The sequence below is a fragment of the Pholis gunnellus genome (assembly GCF_910591455.1).
Source record: "Pholis gunnellus genome assembly, chromosome: 16".
NCBI classification, from domain to species: Eukaryota; Metazoa; Chordata; class Actinopteri; order Perciformes; family Pholidae; genus Pholis; species Pholis gunnellus.
Window position 1 is genome coordinate 20,140,130 of NC_136543.1, and position 17,558 is coordinate 20,157,687.

Here is a 17,558-nt window from a genome sequence, read left to right on the forward strand (position 1 = left end):
CTTCATATTGGGAACAGAAAATATTATACCAGGATGAGTCAGCTGACGATGAGGAAATGCAAAAAGTACGTAGAAAATGACTGCCTGATTGGGAGGCATTCATGGAGAGAAGGAGGACAAAAACTGCGATGCTGAATGACATTTAGAAAAATAGCGGAAATGATTGTTCAAGTGGGTGTTTCACTGAAGGCACAAGGACAAAGAACAGGCCTCAGGACGGTGGACACGTTGGCCTTGGTGACGTTTTGCTTGTCAGAGGAGTTTAGTTAATCAAAAAAGAATCAGTGGCGGCTAGTTACTCAAAACATTGGGGAGGACGGGAGGAAAACCAACACACAGGGTCATGTTATTTTACACTCGTTGGCTACTTATGCAAAATTAAGGGTTAGGGTTAGGGTTAACACATATGTAATTAACAATACTGAGATCTGGTTATAGTTTATCTCAACCACTGGTTTTGGTAAAAGAAATTGCAGGTAGCAGGAAACAACCAAGAACAGGACAATGTGAGATGCAACAGTTTGCACACAAACAAACTCAGCTGTCCCCTGTGCACACATACACATTCTGCTGCCATAATTAAGCAATTTAATGAGTTACTGACAGAAGCTGGGCAGGAGGCAGCTGGAGACCGAGAGAGAGCGAGAGAGAGAGAGAGAGAGAGAGAGAGAACCTGCATCTCTGAGGCCTCTCTGAGACAGAAGCCCTGTAAACAACGACATCTGGTCCGTTAGCAAATACCGTCATTGTCAGTGTTTGGTTAATGCTAACACACACGTGCACCCACCCACACGTACATACACACTCATCGATATATGAGTATCCACGTATTCATTCACATAGACATTATTGTGTGTGACTCTGTAAAACCCTGAAGCTGGATTTACACTGTCATGCTTAAGCCGTATACGCATGGGACGAGTATTACCAGGGGACCTCATGTCATTTACAAATTTCCCCCAAGTCGGTTTTCGTGCGGCTCATTCTCACTGGATAAGTAAAACCTGTATTTTACAGTATTTATTTGCCCCCCTTTTTCTCCCCTTATCTCTGATGAGATAGAAAGCTTTGAATTGTCTTTTGTTTGATTCGGCAAACTAAGTGAGTTTTGATTTTTTAGTTATTGTAGGCTGTTTATTTATTGTTTTACCCTTGGAGACTCTGATGCATTTCTTTGTTTGTTTCTCTGTTAATCATTTTCATATAAATAAATGTTATTTATTGTTACTCCTGAAGTGCCTCAGCAGCCTTTCCTTGTTGTTTTAGTCCCAGTTTGACAAAGGTTGGGTAAACTTGTTATTTTACTTCCTGTGTTTCCCTAGCCATTAATTTAAAGTTGTAACACACACACACACACACACACACACACACACACACACACACACTCAAAATTCCAACCGAATACTGGGGTTATGGTGACTAAGGAGAAATATGGAGATTGGTCAGCCCAGGCTGCTTGTGTATTTTCCTATAAGACTGCGACATCTTCTCCTTTTCAGTGACACAAGAAATGCTGTATTTTGTGATCTTTCACAGACGTTCATAGGGTATGAAATAAACCAAATTATAAGGTTATTAATGATTGCACAGCAAAGGTTTCCTATCAGTAAAAAGGTGGACAAGACAAGAAAGAAATTATTCAAATAGCAAATTTGTGTTAAGAAAATGTTGGGCCTAAAAATGTTTGACATATGGTGCTGTGAAATCTGATTCCAATCATCACATTTAAACACATTCATGTAAATATATATTGATCATAAGTAAAAATCCACCTTTGCACACCTACATTTTTACTTCTATTTGTCTTCCCTCTTGCAGTACTCCCCTAGACCTGTCAACACACTGGGGCGATGATGAGATGTCAAATTGTTGCCAAATGTGTTATTTTCTGAACAGTAACTAAAATATTAGTTTGAAATTGACCATAAAACGTATAATATATAAAATAAAGGAAGTGAGCACCGGGAAAATAATGTCCTCACTTTCAAAAAGGTCCTCACAAAGTTAGAAGTACAAGATCACACACACACACACACACACACGCACATTCTATGATACTTTGCATTCCCTGTCTAACTCTGTGTTAAACCAACTTCATTAATCCAGCCACCAGAGGGGGATTGGCATCATGGAAACAGCAGTATCTGCCAACACACACACACACACACACACAGTCATGTACAAACAGTCTCACAGTCTGTGTTGTCCTTTCTCACTCTCCGTTTCTCCAGCACTAATCTTCCTGACAGGCCTTCTCCATATTTCCTCTTATTTCTTCTTCGGTTTGGATCCAATCCTCTCTTGCTGGGTCACGTTTTAAAGGATTTGAGGCAGGATAAAAAGAATTTCACAGGAGCCCTAGAATTAAACTCTCTTTTTGTAAATACAAAAAAAAAAAAAAGAATAAGAATAAACGACGCTGTACAGGAAAAATGGAGTTAAATATGTAGCTACAATATCTCACTGAGACGCACACAAAAGAAAGTGGTCACGGTGTGTTTGTGAACTGGGCTACTGAACGTTTGAGTAAACAAGTCTCAGAGGAAATTCCGTGTGCAAGCTGCTTCAAGTCTCAACCGAAGATGTATTTTTAAAAACTTGCATTTAATCTCTCACCCATGTGGCTGTCACTGTGATGTTTATTTGTGTGATGCATGTTTTAATATTGCTTATGAATGTTTCATGAGTGGACATTTTTTGTCAAAGGAATAGTTTAAAATGTTTGGAAATACCCTTATTTGCTTTGTTTCAGAGAGTGAGAAGTTTCATGGCAATCTCAGGAGATGGAGCCAGGAGAAGGTATGTCTATCTTGGTTTACATCAAACTACATTTTACATAAATAAACAAGATGCAACTTTCAAATCTGATATGTAGATATGTTGGTAGGCAAATTGTTTTCACATTGGACAAATCCAGGCTAGCGGTTTTCCTTGCTTCCAGTCTTTATGCTAAGCTAGCTTAACCACACCGAGCTCCAGCTCCGTAGTTAACACACAGACTTATATCGATCGAACACAAAAATGTGCATTTGCAAAAATGTTGACTCTTTCTTGAAGGAAACTGGTACTTTTAGACGACTTTTAATCACCTGTGCAATTAAACATAAAGGTTTAAAAATGTTGAAGTCCTCCTCAAAGTAGCTTTACAGTGGCTACATTTGTTGCTTTTTAGTTACAATGCTAAATTGCTAGCCATTCTAGCCACCTTTGGAACGGAGAAATGGTACATGTAGCACTGAACAACAGATTAAACATACACAAAACCCACTGATATAGTGTCTTTTTACTTACTGAACTAGAAAGTTCACTAACAAGCCAATATTCCACTCATACAATAATTGTAGATTGTAGACAAGCTCCTCACCTCTCCGACCATGCCGTTCCACTCCCCGTCGATGTTCTTCCCATGCCTCCCATTGGTCACCAGGTAAAGGTCGTAAGTGAAACCCACTATTTTTGCCAGTCGCTTGAGGACGTCGATGCAGAACCCTTTGCAGCAGTGCTTCATGGGCCCGGTGCCGTCCACCACCAAGCTGAAGAGACGATGTGAGAAAGTAAACAGATGGGTGAAGGAGTGAAAATACTTTTCATGACATTTTAAGATGTTTCATCAGGAATGCTCTGACCTGGACTCGCTGCTTGGCTATTGTAGACATTGGAAAAGAAAGAGTGGGGACTGAAAATCTTTAAACATTCCCCTTCCTCTATCACAGACGCATCTACAATTAGAATTTACAAAGATCTCTGAACGCCTTTTTTCCTGTGAGGCTTTATCAAGTGAACACTTCACAAAGGAATCCAGGTGCATTTCGATCGCTGTCACTCAAGTGGCTGCTTTGCCCTCCATCAGCTGTCCATATCAAGTGCCCGTTTGATGGACCCCGAGACACTGATGGCAGCTATGGAAACCCCATGGCTCTGTTACCTAGCAACACAACTTGCAAAATTGTTTTTTTACTCAAGCCAAGTCAAACGTATGAGGGTGACACACTTAACTCCTCTGTATTATTTGTATATCTTGGAAAAGCCTTTCTACAAATGAAGTCTGGTCTTTACTTGGCAGACATTACAAAGGAAATACGAGTTATTATTCTCTGTGTATGTTTATTATTGACATCATGTTAAATTACATAAAATGATTCCACATGATATTTGGCAACACAATCGCTAAATGAAATATAATACATTCATATATGCCCGACAAATTTGCCATCAGTTAGGGTGCCAACTAGCAAACAGATGTAATGTCACAGCGATGTTCGCCACAGAATTGATGAAAGCAGGCAATTTACTGTGGCATCACACTGAATTGATTTTTGACTTTAACTGTTTATTACACAAATATTTTTTTAAATTGACGTTCAGTTATGTAATAAGTGGCCGTTTAAGATTAAGACATGTCGTATGTGTTCGGTGGTTCTCATCAAAAGTGAGAAATATTCTGAATAAAAGGCAGTTAAGTTCAAGTGCTTGGTTTTGCCCGAGTAAACAAACAAAACATGACCTTGGTGGTAATGACGATTGAAAATGATTAGCATAAAACATCTTAGCCACCATACTGCAGCAACGTCATAGGAAATAAAAGTTAAAAAAGTACATTGGATATATATGTAGAAGAGGGGGGGAAAAGACAAGCAGGTCAAAGTAGGTTGATTTACAGGAGAAACAACTTTCTCTCTCTGCCAATAAAATTGATGGAGGATGAAGTCTTTATCTTCCCATTTGCCAGGTCATGTGCTGGCAGGAAGGAAGCTTATCTAGGATAGACCAGGAGCCAGAGCTCACACACACACACACACACACACACACACACTGTCTCTTTTCCTCCCCCTGACTTACTTTTGCCTCAAATGAACCGTATATGTACATGAAACAGGATAAACACCACTGAATGGTATATTGTATGTGACACGTAATATAAGATTATGAAGCAAATTCTCGGAAATCAATATTGAACCTGAATTATGCTCTCATCTTTTAGGTCATATCATTTTATGCAACCTGGTCTCAGGAAATGGCATGAGAATAACACAACAATTCGTAAGTCATTATGGAATAACCCCGCCTTACATGCTTTTTGCGTCTCATTTTATAACATGTCGTCTTCACTGGCTGCAATGTAAATGTTTTTGCAGCGTTGGAAGGGATGCAGCAGGATATCTCTTGCGCCGTGATTCTAATTATCTGGATTGATTAAAAGACAATTAACCTTACTTTGCTGTGTGGTTTGAAGTTTTTTTTATGGTTTTAATGAACAGCTGTAACAAAATGATGCCACGTTCATAATTGCATGCTTTCAGGTGCCATATGACGTTTAATGCATCTATAGCTTCTGTGAGGAAACGTAATTTCCTTCCAGGGATAATTAGATTATTTTCTTCTTCAGGTCTAATCCTCCCTGCACACCAGCACCTGGAGATGGAAAAGATTTACTCTCTTGTTCATGGAAGCTTGGCCAGACATTTGAATTTCACAAGGGATCAGAGTCGGGACCCTTCTGGTCTCAGGATGGTCTCTATCTTACTACTTTTTGAAACTTTTCACTAAAGTTTATTGGCCGATAAGGAGTCGAGGAGACCAACTCCTGTTGAAAACTGCTTCAGTCCATTCTCAGATAGAAAATGTAACAAATCTATATTATTCTTATCCTCTCTGCCTATGGCCATAATAAACTGCAGGACATCCTGACCTGACACTTTCTTTGGCGAATTACAAAATTCACACTTTCTTGTTTCTGGTTTTGTAAACTGATTTTAAACATCTCCTCCCCTCTAAAAGAGTCAACTTAAAGAACCAGAAAAAAAGACAACTGTACACCACTGTGGTGATGGAGGAAGTGGAGGTGCCATTTTGTTTTTAACGGATTTAATGAGCAAGTTTGTTAAAAGCAAAACATCTAAAAACTATGTTTGAAAAACCATTAATTAATGGAACCAAAGCAGCTACTGTATGCACATTGTCCTCATTCTAATATGTTCTGGTACTAAGAATTACCTTTTTCTATGACAATGTATATTTGGATAAAATCTCAACTAAAATAAAACGTTTCAGTGTGTTAAAGAAACAACAAATGTACAGACCAACCATTGAGAGTCGGGATGAACACAATGCAGCAGGGATTCACTGATTCAGAAAGATGTGCTTCATTTCGCGGGGCTGTGGTGTGTTACCTTGTGTTGACGGGCATTCGACAGGGTACAGAGTCCCGGATACAGGAGCTGGTGCCCGGGTCAGCCGGCTCCACGATGACGAAGGGCCTCTCCTCCAAGGTGACCACTCGGAGGTGCTGTGAGTCATCCAGAGGCTTCAGGAAGGAGCCGTAACGAGACCAGGGATGGTAACGAAGACGCAGGTGGCCATTCTCCCACCAGCCAACCTGGATGGGAATAAACACAGATGCTCTTCAGCTCTTCTAATTGTTCTAGAAGAGACCGCTGATCACATTGTTTTCATCTATAACCCAGAGCTTTTTGAGTGATTTGATGAATTAATAACATATAATCAGGGTTGTGTTTTGGCCTGTCACCTAGTTAGTACGTTAACCGTGGTACCTAGTGTGACAGCTAAGTATCTCTACCTTACTGCTAACACATCGGATTTGCATACAACCCGAAAAGCATGCACGCAATTGGCCATTTGCAGAGGTAAAAATAATTGCACATATAACCTCTGCTTCAACAAAATAGTTAAGACTACATTTCCATGTTTAGTAAGGACCTGCTACATATTGAATTATTGTCACGTAACGATGTGCAAAAATCAATCTGGTTTTGGGACAACTTGCTTCTTTTGTTTTGTTGTTTTGTTTCTGCTGCTTTCTTTTATTGTATTATAGCACAATGCATCTATAAAAAATCTCACTTTCCCACAAACAGTTTCACTTTGAACGGATACTTCCTGGTTTGTGTCCAGAATGCCTCCCAGTGGTACAAATCAGAAGTACAAAACAATTGTTTGGGGAGTCCAAGAATACTATTGATTAAAATGATTCGTCAAAAGAGTTCTGGACTTGAGGTGATCCGTGTGCACCAGTTGTTTGAATAGCTAGGTATGTTGGTTGCATGCAATTGCCGTTCTTGCTCCCCATGTGTCTATTGTGCAATCTAATTATGGCCAAAGCCTCCTGTAAAAATAAGTTTGTATTATGTATCTAGAATGGGCTCCTTCAGAGTGTATCTGGCCTATTATGCTGCTTCTCCTGCTGATAACTCAGAACACAACCTGGAAAAGTGTGTTTTATGAAGTAACGCTGACTATCACTGTTTTGAGGTATTTAATAGCTCATATTTCATGTTGTTTGCTTCTTTTCTCTTTCTTCTCTAGCGACGTGCTTTTTCTTTACAGTTATGGGTTGTCAGGGAGATGTAAAGCAACAACCTTGTGAGTCTTTGCATTGGTTGTGTTGTATAATGAGCAGTTTGTTCACTTTAACTGAGCTGAGTGTTTCCATGCAGCAGCACGGTATTTGGGGCAGACTGAGACCAAATAGACAGTTTGTAGTGTCACATTGACCTACATGTGTAAACACATCTGTTCATATCGACTGAGGAAGTCACTGGATGGATGTGCAGCGACAACACAGCAAATCTGGCTTTTTAATTTTGTCATTTTCATAACTGTAGTGTCATATATTCAGACGGTATTTGCATACAGACGATTCTCCTGTGATGGTGCCAGACGCGGCTGCTGCTGGGATTTGTGAAAAATCATGCAAAGCCGCTCAAAACACACACATACAGGTTTTGTCACTTGTGAGGACATTGTTTATAGTCTTATTAAAACCGTAGCTATATTCACGACATGCATATGCCCAGATTTAGTTCCTTAATTAAACTTAATTAAACTAATTTGTATCTCGTCTCTAAAAGCTTTTTGATATGCCCCCCCACACTGTGACTGTGTGAAAGAAATGTCTCCACAAACACACATTTGTACTTACATTATTTCTCATTGTCCCTAAAACCTAATCCTCCTCTGAAGTTAACCAGGTCCTCACTCCAACCTTATCCATAAGCCTTAACCCTAAAATAATCACTTTACCTTTTAGCAACCAGGATTTTGTTGCACCAACTATTAGTAAAATTCAGCACTAAGTTTGTGTGTAAAGTTCAACCAAATTCTTTTTCTCTAAATCTTTCGGTACGATATTGTGTCAATAAGACAATGTTTGTTTTATGTATATATACATGGAGAGATAAGTGCGTTTGAGAATGAGAAGCTTGCAGTTCATTGGGCGGGAAATATCAGATCACACAACCAACAACCAACCTTAAATGGTTGATTGTCTAAAGTTATTTAATTTGTGCTTAAACATTATTATTAATCCGTTTTTCAACAAGTGTGTCATCTTATATTCTCACTATATACCATTTTTTTTTGGAGGGGGGAGAAATAATAAATATTGTTATTTAACAAGTAATCTCTACTTATTTTATTTGTTGCAAATTCCTTTGATTTAGAGGCGTACATCTCTATTTTCTTCATCACTAGGTTGAGTTTCAAGTGACAAAGTGGTGCAACAGGCCCAGCGTTCTGACTCCAGAGGGGAGGTCAGTCCTCATGTACTGTGCAGACGGATGGTCCCCACAACGTGATGAATACAAGTTATCACATAGCACCATACACTTTACAAGCAGAAATGCATTCACACAGACACACACAAAAAATACACAAACCTAACAGACACAACTAGGCACACAAATTACAAATATGTGCACTGACACACTTCCACAGTATAATTCATAATTATTGGTTTTGGCCCCTCAGTGCATTAATTAACACAAGGACCAGACATAAACACAAGAGTAGGATGTTAATGGGACATGTGCAGCACCTGGCTCTGTGGACCAACCTCACTCACTGTATCCTTTATGCATTTTCAGAGCCTCTTTTTTACACTGCTCTTTTCTCTGTCACCCTCTATATTGCATAAATATACATATCTAGACCCTACAGTTCATTATGGAACAAAATAACAAGTGGCTCATCTACGCACATTTGTCCTCCAGTTCACCCCTCTATCATGTTTCACATTAACTGAAGTAAATGCTTTCTGCCGCTCTTTAAACACAAAATAGGACAAAAAAAACACATTTATATGCAGACACACACACACACACACACTGCTCAGATAGGGGCTGAATCCCTGGATTGCCAGCCCAGCTGAAGGCAGGGATGGAGTATTATTTGGTATTTTGTCCCTCTGTTACCATGGAGCTCAGACAGACCTTTGGATTTGTTATTACAATTTTATGAGACTCAATGACAACAGCAACACTAAACCCAACTTAATGTAAAAAGTTGAGGTCATATTCACATCTTACAAACAACACAGACTCTATAGAATGTTTATTGACTGCATTCAAAAATCTACTGCAGCACATACAGAGACGTACTTTTGGTATTCACTGCAATCTCCTCCGTCTAGAAGAAATGGATCTGAGTCATAATCATTTTTAGTATCTTCATGTCTATTTTTGACATTTCCATTCTAATCAATAATCTGAGGAGCGCTGCTCAGCGGACTCGATAGTTTGGGTTGCACTACTTGGATGAATCAATGTTTAATGTGCATTCCTTCCAAAATCAAGACTCTGTTGTGCACGGACTTGAAAAATAACTACTTTTGCAGTCATTGCTTTCTGATCTGCCACCCCCCCTCCTTTCAAAATGCTGACATTAATTACCCCCAAAGCAACCAATAGCTGCTTTACAGAATATTTGATTTCATATCTATTTTCCTTTGCCTGTTCATCCTGGCTTTGGCGGCTCATTGTAACGCAGCTCCTCTTCTGTTCATTACAAACAAATCATCGCTGCTGCTGCTGCAAAGGTAAAACTCATAACTCTCTGAGCACCAGAGGACCTTTTCATACGAAGACCAAACACTTGATGACAATAGCAATTGTAGAAAGAACTGTTCTATCCCAGGGATAGGCCTAATCCCTGTTGATATGGTTTTCTTCTAGAACAGGGGTGGCCAACCAGTCAGAGACCAAGAGCCACATTTTTTACTGTGTTACCGCAAAGAGCCACATCATACACATGGGCACACATGAACATCACCCTATCCCTTCCTCACACACACACATACCTTTGCTCAGCCAGATTTATTGTAAATGTCACACACCAATATGATAATGACAGAAATTGACTCCTAAGACCACAGGCCAGTCATTTTCAACAATGAACATTGTGTACACCAGGGGTGTCAAACTCATTGTCGCTCTGGGGCCACATCAGCATCATGGTTGCCCCCAAAGGGCCGGTTGTCGGCGGGGGGGGGGGGGGGGGGGGGGTGCGCGGCGCGTGCGGATCGGGGAGGAGCTCCGCCTTGCGCGATACAACGGATATTTGTAAATTGTCCGACTTTTACATTTTTACTTAAAGCGGGGCTTTCAAACAGTCCGTCTCGGCGTTAAATGGGTCGACGAGGAACGTAATCTGTGGCCGCACATGCGCGTTTGACGAAAATACCGTATTTAACTCAAGCGAAGCGAACACGAACATTAAAAAAACACAAATACAAACTTCGATATGAACGTAAGAGCCGCATGAAACCGGGCAAAGAGCCGCATGCGGCTCGCGAGCCGCGGGTTGGCCACCCCTGTTCTAGAAGGTAGCAAAAACACGGTGATTTGTAAGAAAATGTCTATGTCTATGTATCAGTTTTGTTGTTGTTATTTGTATGAATGCCCCCCCCAACATATCCTATTCTTGCGTATTTGGCTGATACATTCTGCTCACTTTGGCCTTCTTTAACCTTTAGTATCGAGGATAAAGTTTCATTAATTTTGTGGATATTGGTTTTTAAATATTTATTATTGTTGAACCTTTTCCTGTCTGGACTTTCTGTCTGCTTCTCCGTGGTGCTTTTCAGTTGTGTGATTATTTATTCTGGTCAGACTTGCTCTGTCCTGGCTGCGGTTCTGTTTCCCAATGATGTCGCCCATCCGGAGATGATTCAAGGCTCTTTAAGTACCGACTCAATTAATAATTCACCTGGTTATTTCCTCAAATGCTAAAAAGTTACTGCTCTCAAAATTCCAGTGGGGGAAAAGGATTGGTCGTTGCAGCCCGAAGGTTCTTCCAACAGAAAGAATTAAACCACAGCCTCACTTATACTAATTATTGAAGGACTGGCGGCCATATTATGGACAGTGATGGGCGTGCATTCATCCATGCGACTCCTGCCAGCAGTGGATTCATTACTACTTTTGAGTGATTTCTGCCTCTATTTTCACTCTGCAGTCAGTTCTGTGAGTGCAAAACAGCTGTAAATTGCAGTAAACAACTGGAGTACAAAATTGGTTTCCGAGAAAAATAGCTTGTGAACTAGCTGCATGATGGAATACTTATAAAAACCGGAACAAATAGAAGTTGCTTTAAAGTTTGGTTTAATTCAATACAGGCTGATACACACTGACTTCAACAAGTTGTTCCTCACACAATGTCAGTATGTCCATTAGAGCTGTCATCATTTCATTATTACTACCAATATTATGGTCAAAATGATTCATTATTGTGTTATTAGCGCAATATCTACACAATTTGAAAAAAAGAAATAATGCTATCAGTAAAATTCATCTTTAACTTTGTTTGCTTTGTGTCTTGCCTGTTTTGGCGAACCAGTCACAGTCAAACTAAGAGCGTAAGGAGGTTGATGTTACACCACATCATCACTATATCTTTATATAGGAAGTGGTTTGCTGCTGCATCAATGCTCGGAATGTTGTATACACAATTTTATCATATGTGTATTATTAACATGATGTCATCAATCTATCTTTTAAATATCCCAGTTAACGATAATACCAGTATATCAGGACAGCTTTAATATCCACACAGTGTATTGTTAGGTCCGGCTTAACTCAGAGCTATTTTTAACACATCAATAAACACCAAACATGGACAGACTAAATACTCAAAATCTATTCTAATTAGACGACCATGATTTTGAAAGAAATCATACTTAATGCATATATATATATAATAGTATTATGGATATTACTTTTGTTAGCAAGTAGCGTCTCAGTTTTCAGTCAGATTCTCAAAGATCAGAGACAGACCCACGCAGCTACAGTGAAACTATCAGCTGGTGCTAACTGAAGCACATTTATTCTGGCAAAATGTAATATTAAATCTGGTATGGTTTCTTTCTGTCATGTTTAAATTCCTGTTTTGAGTAAAGCCTCTGCACCTTGTCTGAAACTTAATTGCGGCTTCTCTCTCTGCCATTGTTCTGCCTACTGTGTTCTTGGCGCAAAGGCAACATGTATACTTTGCCAAATGAATGCATAGCAATTAGTGCATTCAAAGGGGAAAACTGCACCCAGCTGCAAAACTTTATTGGCATGTTTGCGCTGTAATATCATAAGAATATTATCTTTTGTGAATCGGACCTTGAGCGATTGCTTCTGTGGCGCTATCATCAGCTGAAATCAATTCTGGGTAAATTTGCTTTGTCAGTTGGTTGGGAGTGAGGCCAGGAAGTCCGTTTTAAAGACTTGTCTTTTGTGAAGTACCTGCTGAGTTATTGTAATAGTATCAATTAACAGCTCTTCCTGCAGATATATTGTTATTATTCTGTGTTGTTGTGAGGCTGTATAATTCTGATGACGCCTTTAAACTGAACTGGAATGGGATTCAGCTTTGTGTGATTTAGGATTCCAGCTCTTCTACCATGTTGATTATAAAGGTATTGAGGCTGTCTTGTCTTATTCACTCACTGATCCACTGTATACCTCCTTGTTTACGCTTTGGCTCAAAGAACAGACACATGTAAGATGACTTGCTTTATCATTGCATCACATAAAACCTTCAGAAAACTCACAGGATGAGATGCTCACAAAGTGTGAAAAAAGGCTCCATTGGCAGCAAAACAACAAAAATCAAATAACAAATGAACCCCATCAATTGCAATACAATCTGCACTGAAGCACAAATACACATAATAACAATGACATGATTTGATGCAGAAAAAAAATCCCATAGATTAATGAAAACATCAAATGATACTTACGTAAAGGTTAAGACTTGGTTGAGAGTTGGAAATGTATCTAAAAAGGTACATATCTTGTTTTTGTAATGTTTTACACGCGTTTGAACTGCTCTTGTGCTTTTTTATGCATCATCCATTTAGCAAAACACTACTCATGCATCCATAAGTACATACATGTGTATATAATTTGATATTGAAGATGCAATATATTCATGTCACTAAATAAATCCAAGAAATTCCACATAAATGATTCACTTTGCGTGCTGTTTGAGGTGCAGCCAGAAAGTCAGAAACAGGTTAATTGCAAAACCTGCTTGGTAATTACAAAAGTTTACAGAATATATATTCTTTGCCCAAAAGCAGGAACAAATCTCTCAGTGAATTTTCTGAATCTGAGACTGTCGATAAATACGGTCCCGGATCTCGCAGCTCTACAGCCAGCTCTTGCTCTGCCCCAAGGTTGCTGCGCTTGGCAAATATACTCCATGATTCAGTTCAGGAGAGGTTAATTCAGCAAATATACGCCTGGGAAACCGGGATGTTCAGACAATTGTAGTTGGAGAGAGCCACTAGGCAGTTAAGGTCAAGTGCTGGTCTCTGAGGGAGTTGTATTGACACTGTTTGTCCTTTGCTTGACCATTATGTGTCAGGTCTAAGCCCTCAAACAACACTCACCTCAAGGAACCTTCAAATCTTTGCCTGGAAATAACCGACATGATGGACTCACATTTATGCTCAAACTGCAGTTCATTATATAGTTGAATAACCATTATCCGGCCGAAGGCCAAACAACAATGAATTCTGTATTTACAAAGGGAATTTTATATGTATTTTATGTTTGTCGTACCGTTCATCTTTTTCTTCAGCGTAGACATCTTTTATCATTATTATTGGACAAAGTGACTTGTAGATTGAGGATGATTTGGTTTTCTTGGACCTCTGGTAGCTGTCTCATGTTGTTTTGAAACTGAGATATCTGGTCTGATTTCAAGACCTTTTCTAAGAGCCGACAAACACTGATAACTAACATTTTGGTGCGAGTGAGAGTAAAACATAACTGTAAAGTTACGAGCCCAAAAAAAACCAAACAGATCCATAAATTCTAGGTCACAAATACGCAAAAACGCTCCGTAGAGCTGATGGAACTGCACAGTCCGGTGATAATTCTCTGTGGGTTCGGTAGTATAAGTGAACCCTTTCATCAGGAAATTGTTTTTATTTATTGAAATATAAAAAAACTATATATATATATATATATATATATATATATATATATATATATATATATATTTTATAGCAGCATTATGTGTTCATGCTTGGCCTTGAACAGTCTATGCACCAGATCAAGCACAGTGTGGAGTCATTTCCAGAGAGGGGTTAGGGTTATATACAAATTAGTAAATATTATAAAATCCTTGTTTGAAACATGACACAGCTATGCTGATTATTTCCTCCTGAGCTCACCTGAACATCTGATACAACAGAGCAGCACAGGAGTCGTCCTTTGAGAGCGGCAGTGCAAACTAAATCCTTATCTGTTAGTTTTTCTGTCGGCTGCAGCCAGTTTTTCTTCCTCTATCTTTTCCAAACTCCGTGGAGTACAGTAACCTGTCTCCTCTGTCAGTATCTCAGCCTTCATTCACTAAAAATCCAATACTGTAATGGTGAGACAAGGGCAGAAAACGGTTCTATCGCTCCCACGGACGGAGCAGTGCTTCAGCTTGCTCTGCTCATCTGTAAGGTTAGCTACTGTCAGAAGAAGATCAGGCTGGATGTGTTGAACTCAAACACCATAGGCAGACAGAGGGAGGCACAGACGGTTCGAAAACATGAATAAAATAACTGAATCTCCAAAAACAAATGCCCCTTGTTCAGCAATCAAATGATAAGAGGCAGCACTTGTATTTTTCATGAGTGCTGCCTATTTCTCAGCTTTTAAACAAAGTATTGTCAGTCACATTATTCACCCTGATCGGAATCTTGCTCCGAGGCTTGTTGTCTTCTGCAAAACAAGATTGGGTTGAGTTTCAGATCCTATCAAGCTTGATGTATAAAGCTCTGCAACCCCCGTTTAAACTCCACCATTCAGTCCAAGGTTTTTAAGATGCAAATCAACGACAGTAAGTCAGAATTTAGTGGAAAAGTCCAGAGGGAGAAACATTATGCACCACTGGGGAGTTAATGTGTTTCATCATGGATCAGAGATTCACTTGTGACACAGAAAGATTGAAACTGCTGGCAGAAGAAGGCGAAATGAGATTCTACAACTGACAGATTTGACATAAAAGTGTTGAACCGTTGATGTTTAATGTTGCTATGATGATACTTCCTCCAATGTCGCATTCCTCACCAGGCGGCAACCTCCACTTCTGAAAAGTGAAGCCAATGCGGAAGTGTCTAAAACGTGCATTCTTTCTAATGGCCATTAGGGAGCGACTCCTCTGATTGATTGCTGACTACGTCCACTTCTTATATGCAGAAAAGAGCATTATGTCAATACCTGATTGGTCATCTTATTCCCAAACCATTAGCATTAATCGATACAGTATTTCTATTACAGCTTTAACTCATGAGGGAAAGTCTTTCATTTGTTGTTGGAGCCTGGCTGAAGGATTAGTGAGGTCCAACACTGACGTTGGGGGTTCAGGTCTGGCTTAAGTCAGTGTTCCAGTTCATCCCAGAGCTGTTGGATGGGGGTCAGGGCTGTGTGCAGGCCAGTCAAGTTCATCCACACCAAACTACATTTCTTACCTGGCTTTGTGCACAGAGACATTGGCAGGTTAAAGTAGGATATAGGGTTTTCCCCACACTTTTGCCACAATGTTGGAAGACAGTGGTGTCTATATGCTTTTGGCCTCATTGTTTGCGTTGTAATTCAGTCTGCTAAGGCAGCTGTAGACCGTACAGAAATCCTGCTCATAGCATGACATAAGATACTTATTTCTTAAATCTTACTTGATGCAATCTAATCGGAATCCTTCATTTTGTCGTATGGGGCACCGAGCTAAAATACACAGTACTGCACCTTTTAAGAGGAAGTTTAGCTTCGAGGGAAGGTGAAGAAGTGCAAACACTTTGAAATCCAAGGACTCACACTGATGCTGCGCCGTTAGAGAAATGTGTTTCCTCTCTTTCAAAGGTTGATTTTTCCTTTTTCGTTATCATCATTCGAACGGGGTGGGCGCTTGAGTTTGCACTCGCCTGTAAACATATTGTGCCATAAAAAGGTCAGGAGCAAATGGAACACAGCGGGACAGAACAAAGAGGTTTACTTGTTTTTCTCAGGTCGAAGAGAGTCTCAAGGAATTGAAAGTGCCCTCTGAGGGCAGACCTTGGATTTGGTGCTATTACTGTACAACTGCTGCACATGGCCCCCGATGGAGACAATATTGAACCGTGAGTTAGCGCTGGCTAACAAGGCCAACAAACGATAGAGTGGAGGGAGAGGAGGAGAGAAGGGAGGGGGAGGGGGAGGGGAGCCCTAATGAGATCTGGGAGAGACAGTGAGACAGCAGAAAGGTGAAACTGAGCAGCGATGACTCAGCGTGTTTGATGGGCCGTGAAATTGCGGTGAGCTCGTCTAGCCGCCGCGCTACTATAATTAGCGCCAACTCGCACAGCTGTGTACTGACCTCCTCCCAGCCTCTCCCACTGGTGTAGGAGATGACATCGAGCAGCGGGTTGGACAAGTAGCCGTCGCTGTTGAAGGAATAATCCCGCCCGCCGATGGATATGTTGGTGAAGTACCTGTGAGAGGAGACAGGAGAACACAGAGGGGAAGTAAGAAATAGGATTCCCGGAGTCGGGGCATGAGGCAAAAGATTTAGATGCAGCGGTATTTCAATGTGCTTATCAAGGCTCCATGTCCCAAAACAGTATCACCTGTGGTTAAGTAAGCTATAATCAATTAGTCATTTTTCTAATAGATATTTCTCATATTCTTAAGGTGTGTATTTGAAATCTACCTGAGGTATTCTGTTATTCTGTCTGTTCTCTGATATTATATTGATGATATCTCTCCTTGTGCTCTGTGTTGTTATAAGCTGCATTTTAGACTCTTATTTGTTGATGGATACATTTCCTTGATCGCTGTACAACCTGTATTTGTTCTTGATCAAACCATTCCAGACTGGAAGAGTGAGTGAGTTACAGGTTCCTCCCACAATATGTAGATTTTGATTGTGGTGCAAAAGATAATGTTTCAGCACACAACCATAATAATAGTTTAAATATGCGCCTTAGTATGTAAAAACATTTTTCTCTAAAAAAGAATACCAGAGCTACATCGTGCAATTTGTGCCCTTGAGAAGTTTTCTTGTAGGAAAAAAAAGGAGAAATCAGATCAGAAAAGAGAAAAGAAAATCACGTAACGTAATGAAAGCTGCGGAGGTAAAGCCGAGAACTCTACTGCGGGGATTATGAATGATGTGAGAGGAAATCACATTGTTGAGGGGTAGAGACCGGGGGGGGGGGGCAAAGAGAGGGGCGACTCAGGGAGAGAGAGACGACGTTAAGAGCAGAATTTCACTAAAACGTTTCCCGTATTCAGCTGCTTTCT

The 17,558-nt window shown here is 40.1% G+C and overlaps 1 protein-coding gene across 1 annotated transcript in view; it reads right to left on the minus strand.

The window, feature by feature from the left end:
• Window positions 1-17,558, minus strand: part of grin2da (glutamate receptor, ionotropic, N-methyl D-aspartate 2D, a) — a gene marked incomplete at both ends in the record, with an annotated part of 106,782 nt that overhangs the window by 42,841 nt on the left and 46,383 nt on the right. The window contains 3 exons of the mRNA XM_079176326.1: window positions 3,365-3,533; window positions 6,171-6,376; window positions 16,633-16,747. Of these exons, the coding sequence (XP_079032452.1) occupies window positions 3,365-3,533; window positions 6,171-6,376; window positions 16,633-16,747 (490 nt within the window). The remainder of the gene's footprint in view (window positions 1-3,364; window positions 3,534-6,170; window positions 6,377-16,632; window positions 16,748-17,558) is intronic.